The following is an 18,240-nucleotide window of genomic DNA, read 5'->3' on the forward strand; positions in this document are numbered from 1 at the left end:
GACCGTTCCAATTGTTCTTCAATTCGGATGCCTCTCTCTGCCTCTGCTCCTATTTAATACTTTGAATAATAACAATAGAAGGATAAAAGAAATTTAATTTAAACGCATTTCATATAACGACGAGGGAGTAATGACATTGTTCGTCGATTGCCCTGCTCCATATTAAGAGACGACGAAGAACCCCAATGGATCGGCAGACCCTGTGTGAACATCGGCCCAGAACTACTATAGTCTATAGCCGAATACCGACAGCGGTGGCGGCAGAACGCAAGCTGTTCACGTGCTGAAACATCTGTCGCCTGTCCGATCAGCCGTCGCTTGTGCGCCCGTGCCCAAATAATTATAGAAATTCACATTGAAACGATGCGTTGGCTGTAAACACCCGGGGGTATTATTAATGTCCTTTTTTGTGTTATTTATGTGTATGTACTACATGCTCAGTAAAACTACAGCACGTATGCGTACGTTAAACGTGAACGGCTATAGCTGGATAGAGATAGCGATCGACATGGCGATTACAGACAATTGACAAATGAATATGTTGGGAAAGGAAGGTCGGATTAGCTCAAAACAGCCTATTAAATAGTTTTAGTTAATTATAGTTTATAAGAATGGTCGTTGAACGATCAATAGCGTGATAACTTAAAGAAATTAATTTCCAAATTTCAATGATACTTACCTTGTACTTTTTTTTTTAAGCTTTTACGACCCATTTAGGCTATTTGCTTTTAAAACCAATTGACCCCATACTTCTCGAGCGTAAGCTAGATCCAAGTTTCCGTTCCAATCCGTTTTTAACTTCTGCAGATCTTAACAACATCAGGCCATCTTTGTCTTGGACGTCCCCTTGGTCTTTTCCGATCTATTTACCATTACCATCTTTAAAAGGGAACCATCAGCCCTCCACGCATGACCAGCCCACGCAAGTCTTGAACTTCTTACAAACTGCACTATATCCTCTTTCGTATACAGAATCTTCAATTCTTCATTTGATCTCCTTAACCATCTTTGCTTATTGTCGTCGAAAACAAGGCCATACATTTTTCTATGTTCCTCTCAAAGATGATAAGTTTATTGTAATCGCCTGCTGTTGTAACCCATGTGTTGCATCCATAAGTAGCAATTGGTCTTAAATAAATTGTGTACAGATTCTCTTTGGTTTTTCTAGACAGTAACCTAGATTTGAACATTGAAACCATATCGAAGTACGCTCTGTTAGCAGACTTAAGGCGTAGCTTAATTTCTTCGTACATACAATTTGTATTGTTTACATTAACGCCTAGATATTTAAAAGAGCTAACTTGTTGAAAGGTAATCCTTCTTTACTTCGCTTTTATAGGTAAAGTTTTCAGGTTAAGGTTAAAAAATTAAACCGAAGGTAAATATAGAATAGGGGCATTGGGCAATTCAAAACCAAAAAAATTATACTTTGACCGTAGTCAATTTTTATGTTTGTTACATGTGAGTGAATCAACAGCCAACAGGTATTTTTAAATATTTGTATTTTAGACGATCAACCCTAATCGTATGATCCACCGCACTACTAAACATATGATTTTATGAACATTATTTTCATTGGGTACAAAGCTATTAATAATAGCCTATTATCGATGTTTGTATATTTTATACTAGTACAGATTCGCATCAAAGCATTTATTTGAAAGTAATTTTAGTTGTAATTATTTATATAGATATGACTTCCTTCGCCCCAACATGCTCCGTCCCCATAATGTCCCGACCCCAATGTAATAATTATTAATAAAATTAAATAATAATAAATAATTTCCCGTATCAGCGTTTATTACATTACGAAAATGCTGTATTGGAATTAATTTCATTCGAGAATCTGGGTTTAGGTGTAGAATAAAGAAGGTATTAAATAAAATAGCTTTGTGTTGAATACCGGTTTTCAACATTTTTTATTATTTTGGGTACCCGAGTTTTATAAAACATATATTATAATAATATGTAATTTTGGCTACTTTTTACATGCTTTTCTTTAGCTTGCTAACACGTACGTACATTTGTACGGATAATTTTCAAATCTTGCAAAATTAATTTAACACTTCCCGATGTCGTAGAAAGCTGAAACTTGGCACAGACACTCATCTCGGATGACAATACAATATTCTGTAATCATATTTGGATTTGGACGTCCAGGTCGCCCTACACAGGGTCAAATGTGGGGGTCATTTCACTAAAATTCTATTTTTTTTAAATCTTCTAAAATGAATTTAGTAATCTATTCACCAATTATTAAGTACATTTAATAGAACTACAAAGTAGAAAATAAAATAAATAATTAAAAAAAAACTTTTTTAAAAACATGCTTTTCTAAAAAAAATATAGTAAAACGTGAACTAAAAAGTAAAAAATAATTTTATTACAAGAACCATTTAGCAATAAATTGTAGCACATTTTATTTAAAATGACAATTACTTTGAAAAAAACCGAAAAACTACAATTTTAAATAATGTTAAAAATCTTTAATTTTTGACTAAAAAAGAAAAGCGTGGGCCTTAAATTGACATTTTAAATAAAATGCCTTACAATTTATTGATAAATGGTTCTTGTAATAAAATTATTTTTTACTTATTAGTTCACTTTTTACTAATTTTTTTTAGAAAAGCATGGTTTTAAAAAAGTTTTTTTTTATTATTTTTTTTTTTAACAAGTATAAAGTGAAACTTCTGAATTTTTCGTAATAAAAGTATTTATTCTAGTATGTCTGAGGCCAAAGTTATGCGTATATATATTTTTTGCTCAGAAAAACTTTTAATTTACTGTATTGATAGGTTTTGATTTTGGGTTTTTATAAAAACTAGTAATAGCCTTTTTTTATTTTTCTGGTGTTATTTGATAAGGGTTTCAGGATTTTTTTTACCGTTTTATAACATCATCGTGTAGATTAACAGGCCTTGAAGGCTGAACGCTGTCATCATAAGATTTGTCTTGACAAATTCGCTATCCGGCTTTGTTATAAATACAATTAATATTAATCAAACAATCTAGAACCTATTGTATTAGAATGTTCATGTCAATTATCAACTGTTCAAAACTTTTAGATATTTTGATTATCGAACAAATTCCTAAAAAACGAATCGAACAGCTGTGACTTATAAGATGAAGGTTTATCAATAGTTACTCACTGGGTCAAAGGGTAACAGAGCATGCGCTGCCGGATTGGGGAAACTCCCAAAATTGATTGTGTTCGCTCCAGTTTTATTTGTCATCCCTAAGTTTCACTGCATAATACAACAAGTGTCTCTATGAGTAACACATCCGCAAAAGTATATTATTAAGAAATATGCATCAGTTATTTTTTCATCCACCTCAACGAAAGCGAAAATTCACCAATATTTACACGAATTGGAAAGTGAAAGTTTGTTAATTCAAAAAGGATATCGTTTGATTATGAAAAAGGTACTGTTATTATTTAGTTATTATCATTCTTAGTGTTAGTATTCTGTTAATTACGTACGTACTTATGTTTATAGCAGGTAGTCATATTTTAAAATATATATGACAAAATTGAGTAATTCAACATAAAACAAGACAACATAATATTGTCTTATTGTCTAATACCCATGACTTCTCTGTGATAGGATGATTTGTGATAAGAAAATATTCATCATTACTGTTATTATTATGCGAAGTATAAGGAAAAATGGTTTTTATGTATACAACATTTATAAGAACTAAAGACGAGTAACTGAGTGGGTAAAGCGGTAATACGTTGACTAGGTCTACCTTGAAGAGAAACTTGCATCCTCCTCCGAGCCGACCGATCTTAGGTCTTATAAGCTTCTGTTCTCGCCTCTCGGTCAAAAGAAGCCATATGATAATAATAATATAAAGTGTTAAAAAACAATGTGGACATTATCTTTCAACTCTGAAATTGCAATAACCAGTGGCGTAGCGTAAAACTTGAAGGCCCAAATCCTCCTCAAATATAGAAATTAAATAATAATAATAAATACATTATTATATAATGATGGTTTGAAGTTAGAAGCTAATACAAAATAATATCAAATGTTTATTATGTCTACATTTATTAAAAAAAAATAATAACATTATGTGCATAGTGTATACTTAAAGTTCAACTTTTCGAGCATAAATTTAAACAAACTTATTACTGACTTCTTTTAAATTTAATTGTCATGCCTTATAATTTTAATAGTTGTCATAATAATTCGGTATTCATAATATTTGTTTTTTGTAAAACTATTTTTGGTTGCAACTCTTACCGAACATTAAGATAATTAAATTAAAGTTGACTTAACTAAATTTTCAGTTGAAACTACTTATAGTTTAATTTAGCCTTAGTATCTTTGGCTATTGACATTCTTCATTATTTTCTTTCTAATTATATGCGGTATAAAATTCTGAAGAATTGTTTTCCAATAAAAACGTGTTTATTATTCTTAGATAAAAACACCAGTGTTGGCGATGTCGTCGTTGGACGACACTATGAGTGATGACGTTTTTGAAAGTGTCGAAGAAGCTGAAAGTAACCCTGACGCCAATAAATTATCAACTAATAAAACGAATTACGGCAAAACGCCTTCGTCGACTGGATACAGGGACTATAAACCTCACAAAACTACTAGAAACCCTTCTGACCCATCTTTAAAAATTGTACACAAGGTAAATATTGTTTTTATACTTTATGGTTAAAATAAATCTAGCAGCTAGTCTGTCAATCGCTATTAATGAGTGTTTTAAAATTTAACACATTGTAAACACAATGTTAATCTTCATTCTAGGAATTATAATATAATCCACTAAAACCTGTAATACACTAGACGACTTTAGTTGACATAAATTGTCCTATTGTTAAGCGTTATTTTGTATGTCTATCAATCTATGGAACGTAATGTTACCCTGACATCAAAGTATTAAATTATTAACTTTAAAGTTCATGAAAATGTTTAAACAAATATTTTTTGACCATAAAAATGTTAACTATTAAACTTTTCAATTATTTGTTACTTTCTTAAAAAAATATTTTATATTTTATAATATTAAATCTATTTCGTGTTCATTATTAAGTTTAGTATAACCTAACCTTAAGTTGTTAATAGGTAAAATCAAGTAGTAAATAAAGACGTGACCTCCCCTCCCTAAAGTTACGTTTAACCTATAATAACAAAAAAATAATAACTCGGCCAAATCATTATTTTATTGAACACATATCTATAAAAAAAAAATTAACATAAATAATTTTAAACTTAAGTCACTATAAATAATTTTGGTAAAATGTACTTTAAAATACTTTTTTCGACAAACGTTTTTTGAATTTAACAACGACTCACATTTCGATTAATAAACTAACCACAAAATCCTAATTTTTCAGGTTTTTTTTTCAATTTCAATGACTGCTCCCACAAGGTTGGTTTCTAATATTAAAAAAATAGGTGCCTCGGCCACATTTGTCATTTAACTGTCATAATGTTTTTATAGAATTTCGTTTATCATTTTGAAGCATAAGTAATATTTACGAGAAAATACGATTCTTGCACGGCTCTCTTAGGAAATCAATGTTCTTTTTGGAGCGAGTTTTTAAATATCAAAAATTAAAAAACAGCAGACATATATGCCTATTTTAAAAGTGAATGTTCAATAAATTAGAGAAAGATTATATCAAAAGCCGCTTTAAACTTTAGTGTTACCACTGAATATTTTTAGTTCTAAGAATGATCTAGAATTTCATATTTTTAGCAGTAAATTTTGATTTAGTAGATCCAAGAATCCATTTAAATCGACAAATGCTTTCAAATTTTAATAAATTTAAACGTTTTGGTCACTATACATAGTCTGACATTGTAAAAATACAATTTTGATTATAGAATATTACTATAAAATATAATGATTGGTTTTAGATTGATAACTAATTTTTACTTATTCATTTTTTAAAAGTAACAGCAAGAGGTATAGTAGGTACATAACTATCTTTTTGCATAAATGTAAAATTATTTTTAACTGAAGTTTAAGGCATTAGTTATAGAAGAAAATTATTGCATTACTAAAATAATCAAATATGTAAGCTATTGTTATTTAAAAGTCAAAAATATGTGGCAAAATCAATTTAACAAGGAAATATTTATAACAATTTTTTTGGAAATTTAAGAACAAATTAAATCAAAAACTAAAATGTACATTGTAAATATATGTGTATTTATTTATTTTATTTTTTTTTACAATCTATACAAATGTATAATCAGCAAGTCTGATGACAAAGATACTGTGACAATATTTAATAATGTAGGAATAGGAAGGCTCTCAGCAGTGCCACCTGACCAGAATATGATATGTGTATTTAAGAAAAAGTGTTAAATTTATAGAACTATTTGAAAAATGTGTTGTGTGCAAATACATCGGGTTTTAAACATTTAGCTCATTTGTATTAATATTATTTTTTCGCATTCATAAATTGTTTGACTGATTTTGATTAACTTTCTTTTTGATATTCTTTTGACTATAAAATTATTTTTTCAGACTATTTTATTAGGCGACAGTGGAGTGGGCAAAACTTCATTATTAGTTCGCTTTGATACTGGACAATTTCAGACTGGCAATTTTTCTGCAACTGTTGGAATAGGTTTTACGGTATGTATACTTTTCATACTTAATATACTACTTACACTACAATTTGATTGTTCTCACATCGATGCGGAGCAGTATGTTAAACTATTTGTATTAAAACTCGATTAAATATTAGTAAATATTTGTTTAAAATAAGTACGTCCACATGAATAAGCGATTATCGGTCACGATTTTCTGTTATATAAACGGAATACTTAACCATTCGGACCTATACTTATTTTAGTGGGAGAAAAAGTTTTTTTGTCATATTTTTACTTAGAACTTTTTAGTTAACTTATTTGTCAATAACAACATTTTTTAGTAGGGTTGTTTTAACAATGACTTTGGGTCTGAAAGGGTTAAAAGTGCAAGAAAAGCTATCAATTGTTCCAAACGTTACTAAAAGAAAAATCTAGAAAGATAAATATGACCGAATTGCATACTAATAAGTACTATGTATAATATACTATATTACACTGATTATTGTCAGAGAAATAGAGCATCTACGTAAATGATTAAATAGTCTGGATGTGTACAACATTTTATGCAATTTTTAAATATAGGTATTATATCTGAAAATACCTTATAACAAATTTTTATTTATATTATTAGAACTAATTCTTCAAATTAACTATACAATTTATCGTTATTTTATTGAAGTAAATATTACGCATAATGTGAGTACTAACTTGGGTTGTGCTACAACAATATTCTCTCTCTTTGTAAGGCTTAAAACGGGCTATTTAGTTCTTTCGCCTATTGGAATAATGGATTATTTTAAATCCTGTAAACCTAAATTACTTCGATCAACTAAAAAAATAATCTAGTAATCCAGGATTAATAACCTTGTCATGACTATTAAAAGAACTAAAAACAAAAAACAATTATCAAAGTTACCCAAATATATGGTAACCCATATAATTGTAGTATTTTTGACCTATAAAATGTAATTACTTGGTATACATTTAAATAATAACTAATAAGTAAATATAATAGATAATGCGATACTAGATTAGTTTAACGAAAGTTTCGTACATTAACAGTATAGCTCTTGGTGGTAATATAGATACGTCCGGAAAACTGACAGGCAGGTACCGGTGCAACATTTCTGCTGGGTTTTCGGTTTAACTACTGTATTTGTGTTGCACACTGTACTGTCGGGTTGGCGGTGAAGGCGACGGCGTTAATTCGAATGCCACAAGTGTTTAAGCGCCACTACAGCTCGCGTGCCGATTGCCAGTGCCGACTAAACTATATTTTCGCTGAAAGCGGTTTTTTTCTCGTTACCACCTATTCACTTGTTTTTGTTTTATCATGTTTTTCGAACAATCAGTGGTGACGTTCACATCTGTGCAGTGATTCTAATGTAATATAAATACTATTAAATTGCACGAACAAATACCGGTTTTATACCATGTCGACGGAACGGGTGTTCGAACGGAAAATGGTGTCCAAAAGAAGGACCTCGGTTAAGCCAGACTCGCTGGTGCAGGTCACCGAGACGCCAATAGCCAGTAACGGGTCGGTCGGCACTAGCAATGATAGAACAGCTTCTTGGGCTTCTAGCGGAAACGTCAGTGGCAACAAGTACTATTGTCAACAGCAACACAAGAGGACTCCGTTCCAACCACATCCCGATTCAAATTGTGATTGGTTTTTCAAAGTGAGTAAAACAAGCTCGGTTGAGGTTAGTTACGAAATTCTTTGAAATAATAATAGAACTTAACTTAATTGAAATTTGAATTGTACATAGGCATTATTATTACTACGTGTTACTATTTTTTAAATTAAATAAAACGTGTATTAGGGGTGGAATTGCAAATTTTTTTTACAAAATACTAGCCTTATAAAAAAAACTCGTCAATAATCATTTTAGATACAGTTTTTAGTTATGTATCAAAGTTATTAAAACTTATAAATTTAATGAAAAAACTAAAAAAATTGATAATTTTTCTCACTCAATATTGTTTTAAAACAATTTTTTTGTACTATATTTATACTCAGACATTTAATATAATTTCATAAAAGTTTATATCGTTTCGTAAGATTTTTTCAGTAGTTTGGTCCAAAAAGTTAAACTTTCGGAAAATTAAAAATAACTGATTTTCAAATGCTATTTAACTTGATAGAATTACAATAAAATATTTTAAATTCTTATGCACTATACTTATTTAAATTTGTTAACTCCAATTTTACAAACTTATTTTTAATCTATAGTAATAGTTTTGATTGAACAAATTTAACCCTTTCATTAGCAAACAGTTACTTAACTCTTTTCATAAATACAATTAGTAAATCATAAACGGGATTGTGTGTAATGATTGATGTAAACCAAAACTTTACCAATACATGTTATTTGACTTTTAAACAAATGTTTATAAAAATATATAAATCATTAATAGGAATTTTTTTTCTAACTTCACAATCGCCATCATAAAATGAACTATGATACGAATTTGACTCCTTTCAAAAGTAAACGATCCTTCTATACTCAATAGTCACAGAACATATAGGTCAAAATGCAACAAAAAAAAAAAGAGGTAAAAATACATTGGAAGTCAAAAACGACGACAGTATTCAAAATATTTGAAAAAATGTAGTGTAAATATAAGATAATTTTCCATTTTGTCAACTTTTTTATGCATTTTTACCTTTTTTTTTTTTTAAAGCGTTTTTACAGAGATCCCAATTTGAAATTTACATATTTTATGTAAAATTTTCTCAGTTTTCTGAAAAAAAGTTTTGTAGTATAATTTGTTTTTTTATAATTTTATAATGAAATTAATTGGAAAATATTTTTTTCTCTATAGTTGACCGTAAAAACCTCTTAATTAGTTTCAATCGGCTAAATACCATTTCATCCTTAGTACTGCTGACTGGGCGTGTGGTGTGTAGTTACAGCTGTTAATAATATAATATACTATACATTTTGAGACTCCAATCAATTTTTGTAATCTAAAAACTGAAGCCAATTTCACCAAATATTAATAATTGTGGTTCAGTTCACAGTTGTATCACTAAACTAACTTGGGCCCGCAACTGATGTTATGACTTAAGTATGTGTATCAATTATGAATAGCATATTCTTGATTCAAAAGATACATATAATTATAAACAATAAGAATAATAGGAAGAAGTCTAAGGAATTTGGTGAAAGGCCTAAGTGGTTTATTTTTGCGAAAGGAATATCACAGCACACTCTTATCAAAGTGAGACTAGAGAATAATTAATAATTATGCACCAAAGTTTAGACAGAGGGCGTTTATCTTATTATCGTACGAGTTATATTAAGTTAAATTAAGCAATCTAGCGGACAATCCATTCTTATTTTGAATAAAGTATAGTTAAATACAAAACTTAAAAGTCGTGGCATACTATGTTAAATAATGTTTAAGAGGCTTCTACACTAGCATTTATTAAGGCGCATTGTATAGGCAATTTTTCGCTAAACCTTGAAGCTAAAATTTTTTAAACATTCATATTACCATAGGAAAGACGTATCTATTTCGATAATTTTTTTTTTCAACTTCAATAACGCATATAGGATTTATTTTTGCACAAAAACACATGTTTCTACTTCAAACGTATACTGTCCATAACATACGTTACCATCGGTCGTGGCACAATTTTTAAATTATTTTCAGTTAATTAATTATTACAATATAAAAAATACAATTTTTAACGTTTTTCAACTGAAATAATTAATTAACTGAAAATAATTTTAAAATCGTGCCACGACCGATGCCTTGAAAATGTTTTGAAGAACTCGAAAATTTGTTCAAAACTTAAGTCGGGGTATTCTTAGGAACAGCAATAGTATAGAATATCGTAATTTTTAGGTAAATATATTTTAAAATATAACCAAAAAATATGGAGTTATTAATTACAAAGTATTAAATTTACATTAAATTTGTTTATTAATAAACTGTTGTTTTATAAAACTGTTAGTATTATTAGTTATTACATACTCCACAATTAATAATACAATTAAAAGCTAATATATTAAAAATAATTAATAATTAATGGTAACGTATTAATAATTTAAATTAATATTTTTTGTAAAAGTTAATTAACAACAGTAAATCATACGTAAAATAAAACTAACTGACCTATATCATAGTTTATGAACCATATTATACCATAAACCATGTAGATTTACTATTTACTATATTTTAATAATGGCACAAAATCAACTTGTAATAAATAATTGTAAGCTAAAAATAAAAGTAAATTATAATTTCAATAGGGAAGAATTTTTTTTAAATAAAATACATTTTATCCTATCTATAAGATATTATTATCAAAACACCTGCGCTTACAAACTATGTTAAAACGAGACAAGAGGTTACTTACATTATGAATGCATTTTTTTAATTTAAAATATAATGATAATCTCTTTCTTTCATAATAAGCAGATCGACCCTTATTCCGCAGATGGTATTTTAATGTATGATGATATTTTCTGTAGGTAGGTACGTTGGTTATTATATTGATTTAACTTGTTCATCCACATATTTGATATTATTATTCCACAAAATATAAACAAATAAATTAGGCTATATTTCATATCGTTTGTGTAGAAATTAAAATAAGGGTTTTTTTTATTAGATATATTTTTTATCACACTGTTTATTTAAATTACTTTATTATAACATTATAATATGTTTAGTTTTACTAATTTTATTTTATTAATTATGTTTTATTTGTAAACTGTTCCCTGTTTTTAATTTAACAAAGTTCTTTGTCCAACACCTTGAATCCTATCTTTTAATCCTAAAATTATCCCAGTTACCTTAAAAACAATTTATTTTTTCTATCAAGATGGTTATAATGTATTATGTTTATACTTGTAAAACATAATTATTTTTTGAAACTTATTTTACAAAATAAGAATAATCTAAAATTAGCTTTACTTTGATACCAGATCAACCAATCATTTCCTGGGAGGAAGTAGTGTGTAAACAGTTCTCTCCCAGGTTAGCGATTACTTAGTAAAAAAACAAAAAAATCACCAATCAGATATCAGAATTTAATTATTAAATTGTCAACAAAAAATAAATTGTTAATTTTTTCAAATAACAATATTTAAATTATAAAATGTCTTTCAAGTATCTTGCTTGTAAAATAATTATAAATTTATCTTCTATTGTAGTTTTACGTTATAACGTTTTATATTTGAAGGGCACAGGGGAAGAAGGGTAAGTAGTCCATGTATGAACATTTTAGAGTATAGCAAAAACAAAGTTCGTGAATTCCTCTCCCTCTTACATAAGAATTACAATAAGTGCTATTCTACTAAAAAATGTATTTATTTAAACAATCGATTTATTTAAATAAAAAATATTACTTAAATATATTAAAAATACTATTTGAAAAAAAAATGTTATAAATGGACTGCTACCCTTCTTCCCCTGTGCGTTTCATTTAATAATTTATCAATGTATTAGGTACCTATCGTAATATTTTATACTTGTTTAGGTAATGGTTCTCGGCGATTCAGGAGTGGGGAAGACCTGCTTACTAGTCCGTTTTAGAGATGATATGTTCTTGGGTGGAAATTATATTTCTACAGTCGGCGTCGACTTCAGGGTGAGGATACTACAAAATATTATCGTCGATTAAACATACCATTAATACACGCGTCAATCGAAATAAATTAGATAATATGAACAGCGTGAATCCATGGAATTTTAATCAGAATGTCGCAATATACATATTACGTCATGGAGTCCTGCCTACAAAATTAATTCGGGCTGTATAATAGCGGATTAATTTATAATAGAAATGATGTGTGATGAGAACACGTGTACCTACACCCTCTGTGTACAATATGATAAGAGAGAGAGTGGTAGATAGTGCAGGTGTACTATACGATCAACGGGTAGACGGTATATTGTTATTTAGACAGTTGTGGTGAACATGTGTTGATAATATCACATAAACTACGATTTACAAAGTATGTTTAGTATACTTATTGTTATGTATAGGTATTGACATTTTAATATCTTAGTAATGTTATTATATTCGACGGTGTGCATGACCAACAAAATACACTAGGTATAATATTATGATACTTGTTCTTTTATAAATATTATTTTTTACAGATTTTAACTTGTGAACAAAAAAGTATTTTGCCAACTTACAGTAATATTAAAACTGAACATATAAAAGATAATAATTTGTAGAAAATTAAATGTAATCAAATGTTTTTTTTATGGTTGAGGGAATTCAGTTTTTAAAAATAAAATTATCAAACATGTGAATGTATAATAATTGTTTTACTGTAATATGATGTTACCAATTGATATATTATCGGTTAATGATTATTAATTATTATGAAGTTATAACTTATATGAAATTGTATAAGTATTGAGAGTAGGTATGAGACTTCTTAAGTATTAACAGTTAATTGTTACGACTTACGTGAGATAGAGTGGCCTGTCGAGTGGATACGGCGAACACTATCCGTCAACGGCCAGCTTTTCTTTTTGAGAGACGCGAATTTTCAAAATGATGCAATTAAAATGTTAACACCAGGCGACTGAACTACTAGGCCCCAATAGACATTCTTCCAGCATAACACTATATAAAAAAAGACAATTGAAATTTTACAAATAAATTTTCATGTTTTTCGTTCAAATAATGTTGTCCTGGGTTGAGCAGAAGAATAAACCTATTTATATTTTTAGAGTGATATCTATTAGAATAGCTTTATAATATAAAATGTAATAGTATAATGTGTATAAAATATACAATTAATTACTAATTTTTTAATCGTGTTCTCATATTTGATATATGCTGTATATTTATATTGATATATTTTAAAGATTTTGTGCTCATAGGGAAACCCGGAAACATAATGTGCCACTTTATCATCATACATTTATTTTTATACTTACGATTGTAATAAAACACATCTAAGAGTTTAGGCGAAATTTGTTTTTGTATGACCATTAATTTACTGCTGGTATTTTAATGGGAGCTGGTGTACCTACCGATTTTTTTTTTTGAACTATTATAGTTCAAAAGTTAAAGACTTCTCCTTCTTATTCGTAGCTCGATTCCGAGTGTCGTGAACCATAATCATTAAGTCCTGCATGATGGAGTTTTTGGAATTATGACATGGTAGGTTCCCTTTTCTTTACATGTTCCATGTTAAAATAAAATATAAATATATAACTACATAATCAGTGTCTACTGTCACAGTCAAAAACGGTGTGGGAAAAACGGTAGCGGAAAATGTATGATGCTAATTCGACAAGTAAACTCGACAAGTATGCTTTTTACAATGCAGTCCAATAGATAAAAGTTTTATAAGGTAATTAGTAAACATAGGCGGAGATTTGATTAATTTTTTGGGGGGCTGGCGTTTTTCTTCCTAAAATGACCCGCAAGGGCTTCACACCCCCTCATCATTACTTTGATGACTGATCAAAAAATGTGTTTAATGTAACTAATACCATGATTTAAGGTTTTATTATCTAAAATTGTGCTTATTACGCCATGTACGTTATGAGAGCAGGTTGTTAAAATATAATTTTTATACATACAAATTTGTTTTTATGTCTATTGCCAAACTATCAAAACGAGATAGTTGTTGTGTCAATGTAGCGATTTAGGGAAGGACTCATCTATATTACTCTATGCAATAAATCTGTCACGTTTGATAAGAGTAAGTTAATAAGGGATTACATTTAATCTAGATTTGAAGAATTGAAGGAAAAGGGTAAATGAAATTAGGGGGGAGGAGAAGAAATGAGGCCGGAGGGTAAAGTAAGAAAGAACAGAATGGGAAGGGGCATTTATCTAATCTAAAAACATATTCATGATTCAATATTTTCCGTGCACCGTAGAAAATGTACGATTTATTTCGATACGTAATGCAAAAAACATCCACCCTTAGAGTGCATTAATATGTGCATTGAGCATGTCAACTCGAAAAGGTAAATATTATTTTTTCTGTAAAACACATTATCATTTATAAAGTGTAATACTTCAATAAGTCGCGTGTGTAAATTAAATAAAATGTTAACTATTTTGTAAATTATGTGTTAATCGGAAATGCTTCATTAGACACTTATGCTCACACTGCTATAGTGATTACAAATAGAGGCGTACTTTTATTAAAATTTAGGTGATAGAAACCTTAACTTTATTTTCTATAATTAGAAGAACGCCGAACTCGGTTCTATAAATTACAACGTTTAGTAGGTGAATGTATTCATTTTTCCAATAAGTGTTTAAAATACTCCCCTATAAAACTAGGTAGAAAAATATTTAACTTGCAGTTGCAGTTACAAAATGTCAACAATAAAAATCTCTGAGCTAATATTCTTTTTGTACTTCCTTGTCTTCATATCTAAGTTAAATACATTTGGACATTAATTAAGTTTATAACAGTGATAGTTTAATCATTAATGTTTATGACCCTGATATCACTGAGTCAGAAAACTGTGACTTCAACCACACTTATATATATTTTAAATCTGTTTTGTTTGTTTGTACTAAACTTAAATAATTATTATTTATTTATTTGGTTTTTTTTAGAATAAAATAATATCTGTTGACGAATCAAAAGTAAAATTACAGATTTGGGATACAGCTGGTCAAGAACGATTTAGGAGTGTTACACATGCCTACTATAGAGACGCTCATGGTTAGTTACTTACTCGTTATACCAAGTCAAATTTGAATTTTAGTTTGATTTAATCATTGATTATAAGTATTTATAATCATTGATTTAATATGTTGTATAATGTAGGTGTATTGTAAAAACAGTACAATTCTCTAATATTTATTTTGTGACTTTCTACTCAATATTCACTTCTCTAACAATATATAACATTCTACTTATCATATTAATTAATGGAATGATTTTTAGAAATTGTAAACTAATAGTTTTGGAATTTAATTTTAAATAATTATTGCCCTATTTGTTTGCAGCACTTTTACTTTTATATGATGTAACTAATAAAACAAGCTTTGACAACATACGGGCGTGGTTAAGTGAAATTAGAGATTATGCAAATGATCACGTTGTTATAATGTTATTAGGTACATATTATATAGATTTATTTGTACTTATAAACATAATTGAGTTTAAATATAAATACATTTTTTGATTTAGGGAATAAAGCGGACTGTCATCCTGGTGATCGAATGATCAAAAAAGAAGACGGTGAAAAGTTAGCCAAAGAGTATTCAGTCACTTTTATGGAGACATCTGCTAAGTCAGGTTTAAATGTCGAAGTTGCCTTTATGGCTGTGGCTAGGTAAACTTTAAAGATACACAGCCATATGTATAGTGATTTTTTCTTAAGAGGATCCTGCACACATTTTATTGAGGGATTTGGTATAGACATCTTTTGCAGAGCTCAATATGGAACATTTGTAATATAACATGTTTTTCTTAGTACAGTAGTACAGAATACTTATTGTTAGTAATATTTCCAAACACATTCATCATTTGACACAGCGTCCATTACTCACGAATCCTTTCTCTAGTTTCCCAACATAAATAGGCAGAATTCCGTCTATTATAGTTTTAAAGTAAAAACAGTCTAGATGGAATGATATAACCTTTTTTCAATGTCTTCAGTATTCAGCTTAATTTTTTATGTACGAGAAAACATTTTTCTTTACCAACCAATTACAAAATATTTTTAAAACTATAATACACGAACCCTTAGCTAGATATTACTTTTTTTGGGAGACTGTATCGTTGGATATTGCACGTTGAATAGTATATAAACAACAGTAATAAACTAAAACTACACAAGCAAAAGTTAAAATATTATAATTTGGCCAGACAAAGCGAGGCTTGCAAAGTGCTTAAACATTTACAGAAATTTGCTTATGTTTCTTTTGTCAAGCTTTTTTTTTGACACTTAGTTTAATAATATTATTGATTTCTAGAGAGTTACTGTTTAAAAAGACAGGAGTTGAAAACAAAGAATCATTTAATGTCCAAGACTACGTAAGAGAACAAACAAAAGCTAACTGCTCATCGTGTTTTCCTGCATGATGTTTAATGTCTATTATGGTAAGACTTGCAAAGATGTGGAATCTCTGTGTAATGTATATTAATTTTTTTTTATAAACGCAAAAAATAAACTATATACTTACAGCAATTTGTTCTTTTACGCAAATTAGGTTATGTCCAAAAATGTGAAATTATTAATGTATGGAATGTGGATATTGTGTGATTTTATCATCATTTAGTCTAATGCTTTGTTGATGATTACTACTTACCGAAATGTTTTTATTTTTAGCTTTCTATTGGTCTTTTTGCATCTAGAAATCATCTGTCAAGCAATCTTTGTTAAAGACTTTATGAAGATTATGGTGCATAGCTAATCAACTTATATATTAAGTGTTAAATGTATTTTCTTATTAAAGGACACATTGTAAAAAATATACATTTTCTATACTTGTTAACTCTTTGAGGGGCAAGTAATATCACCAAAAAAATACTCTTAAGGGGCAAACTAAATTTGATAATATCAGCAAAATGGTTGGATAAAAAAATATAAGATACAGCTATACAAGGGAGAAATCAAAATAATAAGTAACCGCAATTCTCTAATGGTGTGTTTAGTTGACTTTATGTGATCATCACTTCTAACCAACGCAAAAAAAATATATAGAAGTATTATCTACTTTACCACTGCCCCTCAAAGAGCTAATGCAAATTTGAAGGTAAAATGCTTTATAAATGTTAAAAACAAAAATTATATTATATTAATATAGTAAAATAAGAAATAAGTAGTAACAATAATGTTATTAACTTTAAATTATTCGATTAGTCTTCCTACAAAAATAATTCTGCCAACCGCATAAAAACTATTGAGTATTATTTAATAAGTATTCCTATTGTGTAAAATAATGGTCTGCCTCATAATATAAATGTTTTATTTATAAATTCTTAGGGTTTATTAAAGAATTATAGATTTTGTGTTGTACAGTCTGTTTAATAAAGCATATTGTTTATGGGTGTCTTAATTATTAGCATTTGGCTAACTACTATAACTACTATATCCCTTTTACTAAAATACATTTCTAATCTAAATCGAATAAAACTAGATTACTTGATTATTGGAAGCAGATACTTGTTTAGAGTGGATCGTTTAGTAGATTTTGTGGTCCAGGCACAAAAATAAAAATACATTATTGTCAGCTTATTACTTCTCAGCTCAACTTCACTAAAATATTTGAACTTTATTTTAAAATAAATCAGCCAATCGTTTAAACTGTCCGATTTGAATATGTATCTTACATTATCAGACTTTAGAAATTGGCTAAACAAATATCTTCCTATTTTTACTATCGATTTGTTTAAAAAGTGTTAACATAGAAATGAAACAATTTTTACCGTTATTTTTAATATTAAAATATGAATATAGAAACTTCAAAAAAAAAATAGTTCGATTAAATGTTGTACTTTTATAAAGGTATTTTATCATTACTGAAAATAGTATGTACTGTATAATAGTGATCTAAAACAAGAAAAATAATAGATTGTTTTGATTTAACAGTTAATTAAACCATGTAGAATTTGAACTTTGGTTTCTCGAGTTTCTAGGAGTTTTTCCGATTAAAAATTAAGTAACAGTACACTAACTGTGTATACTATAACAAAACCTCGAAAAACAATTT

At 28.5% G+C, this 18,240-nt stretch overlaps 1 protein-coding gene across 3 annotated transcripts; it reads left to right on the forward strand.

Moving 5' to 3' along the window:
- Positions 1-3,096: 3,096 nt before the first annotated feature.
- On the forward strand, positions 3,097-17,936 carry LOC126837945 (ras-related protein Rab-37). Of its 3 annotated transcripts, XM_050571967.1 has the most exons (8): positions 3,097-3,423; positions 4,429-4,647; positions 6,499-6,609; positions 15,133-15,241; positions 15,529-15,639; positions 15,713-15,857; positions 16,501-16,627; positions 16,857-17,930. In XM_050571967.1, the coding sequence occupies exons 1-7, from the start codon at positions 3,415-3,417 to the stop codon at positions 16,607-16,609; spliced, it is 813 nt and encodes a 270-aa protein (XP_050427924.1). In that variant the 5' UTR covers positions 3,097-3,414; the 3' UTR covers positions 16,610-16,627; positions 16,857-17,930. The 3 variants fall into 3 exon arrangements, with proteins under 3 accessions (XP_050427924.1, XP_050427923.1, XP_050427925.1); XM_050571966.1 differs by lacking the exons at positions 3,097-3,423; positions 4,429-4,647; positions 6,499-6,609 and adding exons at positions 7,673-8,248; positions 12,064-12,174 and having other exon boundaries at positions 16,857-17,935; XM_050571968.1 differs by lacking the exons at positions 3,097-3,423; positions 4,429-4,647; positions 6,499-6,609 and adding an exon at positions 7,673-8,248 and having other exon boundaries at positions 16,857-17,936.
- Positions 17,937-18,240: the final 304 nt, after the last annotated feature.

Source organism: Adelges cooleyi, unplaced genomic scaffold (genome assembly GCF_023614345.1).
Source record: "Adelges cooleyi isolate 19-005CV unplaced genomic scaffold, UGA_ACOO_1.1 ACOO_flye_CR_arks_rails_tigmint_CR_PRNA_30, whole genome shotgun sequence".
In the NCBI taxonomy this organism is placed as follows: Eukaryota; Metazoa; Arthropoda; class Insecta; order Hemiptera; family Adelgidae; genus Adelges; species Adelges cooleyi.